The sequence below is a fragment of the Acanthisitta chloris genome, unplaced genomic scaffold (assembly GCF_000695815.1).
Source record: "Acanthisitta chloris isolate BGI_N310 unplaced genomic scaffold, ASM69581v1 scaffold33589, whole genome shotgun sequence".
Taxonomy (NCBI): domain Eukaryota; kingdom Metazoa; phylum Chordata; class Aves; order Passeriformes; family Acanthisittidae; genus Acanthisitta; species Acanthisitta chloris.
Window position 1 is genome coordinate 29462 of NW_008690315.1, and position 9860 is coordinate 39321.

The 9860-nt window shown below is 39.1% G+C and overlaps 1 protein-coding gene across 1 annotated transcript in view; it reads left to right on the forward strand.

The window, feature by feature from the left end:
- Nucleotides 1-43: 43 nt before the first annotated feature.
- LOC103808965 (rap guanine nucleotide exchange factor 5-like) overlaps nt 44-9860 on the forward strand; it is a gene marked incomplete at both ends in the record, with an annotated part of 15783 nt that continues 5966 nt past the window's right edge. Inside the window, 4 exons of the mRNA XM_009081774.1 lie at nt 44-144; nt 1139-1260; nt 2599-2767; nt 8006-8072. Coding sequence (XP_009080022.1) covers nt 44-144; nt 1139-1260; nt 2599-2767; nt 8006-8072 — 459 coding nt within the window. The remainder of the gene's footprint in view (nt 145-1138; nt 1261-2598; nt 2768-8005; nt 8073-9860) is intronic.

A 9860-nucleotide genomic window follows, 5' to 3' on the forward strand; every position in this document is an offset into this window, starting at 1 on the left:
AATCCCCTTTCAGTTTTCAATTTCTCTTTTCATTCAGATTTATGGAGAAATTTCTTCCTGTGCTGCGAGAGCTCTCAGGAATATTTTTACTGTACAAGCATCTGATCTGATTAAAGACAGGGTGTACCTTTCTGGCATTTGCAGGTAACTCAAAATAATTCATTTTATCAACTTCATGGATTTTATGTGCATTTATCTATGCCCTCATTTAACAAGACAGTAAATTCTGAGTGTGAGATTTTGTGTGTTTTACTAAGAATTGAAAACATTGTCTTAAAATATTGTGTCTTAGTATCTTTCTTATGTTACTGTGTCAGTGGTCAGAAAGCAGCAGTGATCTGATTGTATATCCATTAATTTGTTTATGATTTCATATACAATTGTGTTTGTCAGTTATTTGGCTGAAAAGAAAGAGTATTAAATTCAACCCTGGTCTGGAGTTATAAAAGAGCTTAATTGGATTCCTAAGATTTGGTGACACAGGGATTTTTGCATGTAATTTATGGAATATTTCCGTAATGAAGTGATTTTCCATTTGTGTTGCATTACAGCATAAATGCTTCCTCTCATTTTCAATTACATCAAAATGTGCAGATCTCTATTATAGCACCATTCATTCATATCTGAATTTAAGAAAAATCCACTACTATTTTCAATTATTTAGGTATATACATTTCCCAGTCATGTGAGAGATCAAGAACATCCTAGAGCAGAACTCAGGGCCTCACACATATTACATAGGTGTATTGCTTATGCCTGTGCTTAGGAAGGAAATAAAATCCTGGGGCTAAAAGCTGGATTTTATTTAGCTCTTATACATCTTTGGATTATTCTGTGCAGCACAAATTGATAAATATATTACAAATTGTAAAGTGTGTTGCATAAATTAGGTACGTAAAGGAACTTGCTCATTTAACATGAGGTCCCTCATTGTAGTTAGGGGTATCCCCTGAGACTTGCCAGAGTAATTTCTTCCCTTGAATTGAATGGGATTACAAAAATTAGCAATTGGGACAAAGGGTTTTCTCTGCTGAACAATAAGATACACTTTTAATATCTTTAAAAATATAGCTCTTTATTATAAAGGACCATTTAAACATTGTTGTAGTGTAAGAGGTGATGTTTTGCTTATTTTCAGGAGAAGCTGTGTTGGATCAGAGCTGGTAGACTGGCTTTTGGAGCAGTGCCCTTTTGTTAAGTGCAGATCTACAGCAGCTGGAGTGTGGCAGCTCCTTCTGGATATGGGCATTATATTATCAGGTCAGTCTTGATTGTACTTCTAGCATGAGGAAGGCTATCAGTTTCCCCAGCATAGGAAAAGATTTGTGTTTTAGATAGAAGAAGATGAGAAAGTAAAATAAAAAGCACAGATTGATCCAGTTTTCTTGCCAGTTCTTTATTTTACTATCTTTTTGGTAGGCTCACCTCGGTGACCTTTAATTTGATAAATACCAAAGATTAGTCCTTTCTTTTAGACAATTTCCTTCCTTTTGCTTTTGCAAACGTAATTGTCTATTACCAAGTTGCAGACAGTGTGCATGTTCTTTCCAGCCTTTCTTTTTTTTTCTCCACAAACCATTTTAGGTTTTTCACAAGACAGCAGCTGTTTAGTTGCTGCAGATCATGGCTTCACCAGATGACTTCTGTAGGTATTAGTGGTTTTCCTTTCCTCTCTGTTTTCCATAATTTTAGATTACAATGGATTGAGAGAGGATTCAGCTCCTTGAGACGGTGGTGAGGCCAGGTTCCCCACCTTTTGTCCCCACTGCTGTGCCCACCTTCCCCAGCACACTGAGGGATTTGGTCCAGCTAATGTGGTTGGTGATAATTACACTGGTAACCAGCCTCTTGAAATCTGATGGACTTTATTTTCGGGCTGGGACCACTTAGGTAGCTCAACTCAGATCATACTCCACCCTGGGGTCTGTGATAGACATTTCTTTCTTGTGAAAAGGTGAGGTATTACGGCAGATTTCTGCATATGTACACTGACATTGTACTTAAAGGTTTTCTTCAACTACGCTGACAGTATGTCTGGTCATGCAGCCTCAACAAAGTCTGAATGACTTGCAGCAGGAGTTTGTGCTTTTGGCTTTGGACTCTGTCCTTCAATCCCACTTGAATCTCTTTTTTTTCAAGGCTGGCAACTGATGCATCATTTTACCCAGGTCTAATCTACAAATCCAGTAGCCCTAAATTGAAGGAGAAGCTGCATCTTCATTGTTTATGAGTTGATGACCATTAGTGGGAGCGGTTTAGAAACCATTGGAAATCAAGACTCAGAAATTTGACAAGAGGAAGATTTTTATTCCCTAATCACGAACTGATTCCAAAATTGATTAAATATTCAGCAGTCTTAATGCTTGACTTTCAGGAGCCCGGATATCTTCAAATTGAAGTTTTGGTGTTGTCCTGTTTGGATGCACTGAGTTGATATGAGAGGTCAGGATTGTTTCTATGCTGAGTTTTCAATCCTTTTGCCCTGTGTGGTGGTGCAACTCAGCATTAAAGTCAAGTGCAATACAGAATGTGGTGGGGACACAGAACCTTTACATGGTGAAGTTTTTAAAGGTATCTAATGTTATTTTTTTCTAACAGTGGACAGACAACTCTATTTTCAAGACACTAATGCTTTCTACCAGTTCTCAGCGGACGAATGTACCTACCTTTTCTGTGAATTTGAGAAAGAGGAAGGATGGAAGAATGGAGTAAAGCTCCTACTTCAACTACTGCCATTGTCTCCCCCCAGGATTGACATGTGTAATCTGTAAGTGTGCATATACAGCTGTTTTCAACTTTTGCTGACTATTTCGTGAGTGTCTGGCCTTAGCATGACATCATTTACCCCTGAATCACCTTGCAGATGATCCAGTTTTCTTTTGAGGGTTGAGAAGTTTTGTAGAGATGTGCTTTTTATCTGAGAATGTCAGTCTGGGTATATAAATTCAGGTGCCTGACTTGGGGATTTTGGCATGTTGTGGTTCTTAGGCATTAGCTTGCTGCCTCTAGCTTGCTATATTACCTGGGCACGTGATGTTTTTGTCTCCTAGCACATTTGGAGGTTTGTCATGAATTTGGCAGCAGGCATTCTGTGGAGCTGATTGACTAGCAGCTCAGATGCCCTTGTGATGTGTCAGGATCAGCTTTCAGATGAATAGAGAAGATAGGTGGAAATGTGGTAGCTTCAGTCATTTGATTTTAATTTTCTACTGTATGTTTGCTAGAGATGTGTAGTCGCACATTATTATTCCTATATCAGAATATGCCTTCTAAGAGTTTTGTTTCCTATATATCTCCTCTTTCACCTGACTGTTGGATGTTATTGTACTCCCTGAAATGACTGTGCTTGAATGTTGCCTGTTTAGAGCAGCTAGAGGCAAATCAGATTTAATTGTGCCACAGTGAAAAGCCATAATATAGGAAAATGTGTTAGTGAGAGCTCTGGAGGCTCATGACCCTTCATGCCTTAGCAAATCTGCAGGACTTGGCCTGGATAGACAAGTTGGGTTAAATTCTTTCATTGTCCCTAGCATGATGAATCCTCAAACCCGATACTTACACTGTGGAGAACTATTACTCTGGCAGTAGTGGAATTTATTCTCTTTGATGTCAGAGACAAAACTTTCTTCCATAAGTACTTTTATTCTCTACATATTAGCTTTTAAAAACACATTCTCTTAAATGAATGTCCAATAGAAATATTGTAAAGAAGCACAAAGGCCAAAGTCCCTGTAAGCAGTTTAAAGCCCAGATTCTTAAATTTAGACATTCAGCTGGTAGAAAAAAATCTCAGTAATTTCTCTGCATGTACCAGGGCAGAAATTTGATTCCCTCCCCTGCTGCTGATTGCCCTCACCAATCAGACATTGGCAGTTCTGGAGTGGAGCATCCCTTAAAAGCACATTTATTTGATCAGTTTGAGTGAGTGTAGATAAGTGACAAGGAACCCAAGTTGGTTAGAGCAGGGGACTGACTGAATGTGATCTTCTAAGCAGGTGACTCCTATGAGAGAAAACCTTTGACTATTTTTGAAAACAGAAATTCTTGTCTTCCAGCTGACACTGGTGCTAAACATTTTGTCTGTCCCTTAAATATCGGGGCAATTTCATCTTGGCTTCAGTGAGAATTGAGGTTTTCCTCATTATCACTGCAAATCAGGCCACTTATCATGGTTCATGACTACTTGAACAAGAGCTTTGAATCAAAAAGACAGAACAGATAGGCCATATTGATGTATTACACGAAGGATGTTGGGTAGGAAAATGGATTGAAGGCTTTTTAGGTTTGAGTTTACAGCCTGCTTTGCAGTTCTATCATTTCAGTGCAGCTGTCATTTCCAGTGGAGGATGATCCCTGTCACATGAATTGAACAATTATTCATTAATGTACGTTTCCTGCTCCTTCCTGCTCACATTATTCAAATTTTAGTTGAAGCTGGATTCCTTTAGGGAATATTGTCACTGAAGAATTGTTTTCTGGAGGCTTTACCTGTCAGATTGTGAGGGTGCTTTTTAAGAAAGTATATATTGAAGGAATCAAATTTTAAATAATGGTATACTCTCAAGGGAGTGTGATATTAATGGGGAGGGAGGCTTTTCCATGTTCAAAACTCTTCATGCTTGATGCAAATAATACACTGCTAAAATGCAGTCTGAAAGGGAATAGGTGTAATGAGGTGTTTGTTAAAGTTTTCTGACCAGGTTAAGTAAACCCATATACTCTTTTTCATGAACTAAAAAGGCAATTCTAAAAACTCTTCCCTGCAGTGAGTGTTCGTCTTTTCTCAGATATATAAGCTGTTTTGCATGCCATTAAAAGCATAAGGGGGTTTGTAATGTAATATCTTTTTATTCATTTTTCTGTCTAGGCTTTTATCATAATCTGTATTGAGGGCATTATCTCTGTAGGTATGTAGGAAGAGAGAAATTCTTACCTTATTAATTAGATTCCCTGCTTTTGATAAAATCAGAAGCAACTGCCTGCTTGTACACTAGAAGGCAATGTTGGATGTCCTCTGGTGGTCCCAGAGGCCAGATGATATCTGTCTCCTCCACAGCTGGTGGGCAGCAGCCTTGCCTTGCGTGGACTGCTGGGTGCATCAGTGGGTCTTTGCTTCTGCTCTTCCAGAAGGTGTGTGTAGACTTGAGTAGGTAGTACCAGTTTCAGGGACTTCCTTCAGCAGCTATTCTGGAAACCCTATTAAATAAACATGGCTTAGATTTGACTTGCTGTACAGATTTTTGATGTATTCATATTTGTTTCTGGTCTGTTTTAGTGGTGTTACCAAATAATACTGTAGTAAGTTCTACAATGAAAATATTGTCCTGAAGTCTGAGATGTGCTTATGGTTCCTGACTAAATGCTCCCTGTTGCCTTTTGACCTTGGCAAATTCCTTACATTCAACAAAATATTGCTGGGAATCCACCATGGAAAACAAGTCAGGACATGGCAGATTTTCAGCAGCTCACACTAATCTGAAGGCTAATGTTGTGTATTCCACAGGACTGAGACCCTGTAAATGTCAAATGAGATGGGACTGATGCAGAGACCTCTTGGGGTCATTAATCACAGTCAATTCTACTTGAGTACAAAAGAAGTGAATATTGCAGTAGCCTGGGAACAAAAAATCTGTATTGAAAGCCATGCCATGGACTTCCTTACAGCCTTGAGTAATCACTTAGGCTCTCATCCAATGCCTTCTGAATTCTTTTCCAGTTACTGTGATAGCATTGTATCAGGTGTTTAATCCTTGTGTGCTTCCATTTCCTTCTTTGTAAATAGGAGTGTTCATAACAATACCTAATTTCCAGAAAAATTGGTAACTCAATGAACATTTCAAGAATGCACTGTGTACCTGAGGACTATTGAAATGTATCCTATAAATCTTCTAAAAGTGATTTGAAGAGGTTTATTTTCTTTATCTCATAGTGCTTTTTATTTTCTTTTCAGAAGTGTTCACTGTATTCTATATCCTCTGTCCTGAAAGAATTTACATTTCATAAATTTCAGAAAAGCAGCCATTCTTTAAAGTATTTTTTTTAAAATGCAAATAGACAGGATGGAATATTCATTTAGTTATGGAGTTCCTGAAAAGTTTTTGCTGAATACAAGCAGCTCTCAGGTGTTACATGCAGACTGACTTGTCTGCATGTAGATCTGGGACAAGCATCTCTGCATCTTGCTCTGCTTAGCAGACTGAGTCCATGGACCACTGAACTGTATAAACATTAGACTAGTTTGCCTGGGCTTTGAGCTCCTCTTTGGTACCAGCCCTACTAGGTCCAGCTGTTCACTTTTGAAAAACATTAGGGTGATAGCTGTTGCTTTTTTTTTCATTGGCCTGGGTGTCATAATACACTCTTCCTCTCTGACTCTGGAAAGCTGACTACAATTTCTACAATTTTTAGTATATTAATGGTTTCAGACATATTTGATGCTCATACGCAGATGAATACTGTCACTATTTTTAAATAGAAGATGAAGTGGTAAAGGCCCAAGATGGAAATAACTATGCTCTGTGCTGTTCTGGGTGTATAGTTGCATCTGTGGCTGTGCCTACTAAGCTGCTATCTGCCTAGTTCTGAGCGATCAGAAGAGACCAGATGTGTGGAGAAACATAGGCATCTAAAAAAGTCAGTTATTTTAGTCTCATTCCAAAATATAAAAAGAAAGCCTGAATAAATCAGCCTTTGTAAATGAAAATGCACTCATTTATTTCTGTTGGGCTGTTTATAACAATTAAAATGTTAAATCACATTTTTCTTTGAACAGGAGAGGCAGTTGTGAAAATAATTGTGATTTCTAGTCTGAATTACCAGATTGTCTGAATATTACCAGATTGGTCTGAATATGGTTGCCCCCAAAATGAATGCATGTGTCATGCTGTGCTTTCTGACCTTAATTTTTTAATCAGGGAATGAAATATTTGGACATGGGATGTAAGAACCACCATATACCAGCTGCATATTCCAGATGCGTTGTCAGCTCTCTCCCTAGGGACATCAAGGCATACAAGCAATTAAATAATTTAGTCAAAGACAGAGGCTTCCGCTAATACCTGGGATTTATGTTTATTACAGCAGCTGCAGTTTTGTATATGTGTGCAGCTTGCTGACATGCCACTGCTTCTTGAATACCATGAATAATAAAGATCTCAAGGGCATTTTCTTTTGCTTCTCCTCATAATAATAACCCTATCATGGTGGTGGTGTGCTTCTGATTGTCAGCAAAGCTTCTGAAAGGCTCACAAATGTTTTAGTGATGGGAATTAGACTGTTTTAAAGAAAAACACAGTCCTATCCTACACTGTCCACAGCAGTTTTTGTGTGGCTTGTTCCATGTGGGCCAGACTTCTGTGACAGTTTCCAAAAGGGTTCTTTGTACACTGCCTCACTTTTGCAAAGACACATGAAGTCTTTCTGTCCTGTGAGTAACTGTCAAGACAACCTAATAGTGTTCTCAGGTGTTGCTTTAGTTTGATAGTTTATGGTTTCTTGCATGTATTAATTTTACTTTCAGTTATTTTTTCTGAATACAAAACTTAATGTGTCACATAATTGTTTTGATGTTGTCTGTTTCCATCTACATGAGCTTGGATTCTGTAGCTGCTGCTCCACACCTTAGCAAAACTGCGTGATGGAAAACTCTTTGCTCCATTGACAGAGTATGTTTTTAGCAGAGAAAAAAATGCCATCCAATAAGTTACTCTGAGCTAAGAGGGTCCTGCATTCTTCAATTCTACTTCATCATTTTATAGCTGAAGAATTCTCTCACTGTTTCATATTGGTCCGATCAAAAGAGTTCTTGACAGCAAGGGACAAAGGGTGTACTCTGTCATTACTGACACAATTAATTATTGTCATGTTGCAGTCATCATTTTGATGTGGAATCTCAAAGGCCCTTTTACATTAGTGCCTGTGGCTACATAGTTCCTTGCTTTTCAGGAATCAAAAGATGTTCAAACAGCATGAAAGAAATAATAAAATCTTATTTTTATTTTTTAAGGCCTGATCAAAAAATAGAAGATACGGCAGAAACCAATGCTGAAATCCTTGCTCGTCTCACTTCTGCGGTAAGGTCATTGCATCAAAGTTTGTACTGATCATGTTTGAAAGATTGTCATGTTTTGGATCCTTTCAAATTAAAGACTTAGTCTTAGTGAACAGATGTTTGTATATGCAGACCATTTTTTTCTCTCTGAAAGGGGGAAGCTTTACTGAGGTCTTGGTGTGCAATTCTAAATCTATTAAAATCAGTCCAAGAAAGGACTGCTGCAGCCTGCTCTCTTGTAATATATGGTATATTTGGCCCAGGAGATACCAGTTTGGAAGATCATGGTGATTTTTACGCCAGGTGCTTTACACTCAGACCCTCTTGGTCAAGCGGACATCAGTGTAAAGACAGTGATGGAGTGGAGTGGAAGACAAAGGGAGAGAGAGGTCTTCAACAGCCCTCGTGTAGATTATCATAAACTTCCCAGGAGACCCACCTGGGAAGCCTGAGTATCTTCCTTCCCAACTATGTGTAGCCTCAGTAAACTTTGCCATAGTAAACAACAGCTTATCTTGTCTCTGCTATGATTTGGTGCATATTGTTTATCTTTTTGTAAGATCATTGTTCTAAGAAGCAAACAGACAGGACTCAATTTAATGTAATGTACATAATGGCACAGAGTGTACCTTCAACAAATTTGCAGGTGAGCAAAACTGGGAGGAATGGTTGTGTCATCATCCCTGGAGGTATTTCAAAGGTGCACTTTGGGACATGATTTAGTGGTGGACTTGGCAGTGCTGGGTTAATGGTTGGATTCGATGGTCTTAAAGGTCTTTTCCAGCCTAACTAATTCAATGATTCTTTGGGTGTGTTGCCATTAAGAGGGACCTTGAGAGTCTGGAGAGATGGGTCAACTGGATTTTCAGGAGGATCAAAAAAGGGCGATGCCGTATCCTGCACCTGGGAGAAACAGCCTCATACTTCTATACAGTCTGAGGGCTGACTGAAAAGCACTGTTTCAGAAAAGGACCTGGGGGTCCTGGGGGGGCAGCAGGTTAAACCAGAAACTTGCCCCTGTGGCCAAGAAAGCAAGTGCCTCCTGAGCTGCATTCGTAAGAGTGCTATCCTTAAGTTAAGGGATTGTTCCCCCCTACTCAGCACTGGTGTGCCACATGTGGAGCACTGGGTCCAGTTCTGAACTCCCAATACAAAAGATACATGGATGTACTGAAGTATATACTGATGACCATGAAGATGATCAGGGGAGTAGAATATCTGACTTACAGGGAGAGTCTGAGAGAACTGGGAGTGGAGCTTGGAGAACAGAAGGCTATGGGAGGATCTTGTCAATGTGTACAAATACCCAATGGAAGTGAATAAAGATTATGGAATCAGACTCTTCTCAGTGGCATCTTTTGAGAGGACAAGAAGGGGTGGCATAAACTGAAATGAAAGGAATTCTACTTAAACATAAGAAAAAGCTTATTTACTGTGAGGATGATCAAACAGTAGAGCTGGTTACACAGAGAGGTAGTGTAGTCTCTACCCTTGAAGAGGTTGAGAACTCAGCTGGACACAGTCCTGAGCAGCTTGCTCTAGCTGACCCTGCTTTTGAGCAGAGGTTTGGATCAGATGATCTCCAGAGGTGTTTCCTACCTCAACCATTCTGGGTTCTGTGAACATCACACCTAAATAATAGTATCAGCAAAACCTGGAATTAAGTGTTAGTTCTGGTTTGGGTGTCTAAGTACAGAGATGAAAGTGAGGCAAGCATGCTGAGGTTGTTACCAAAAAGGCATGAAGATAAGACCTATTTTAAGGAAAACAAGTAAAGTACTATCTTGAAACTGCTAAGAAATGGAAGGGA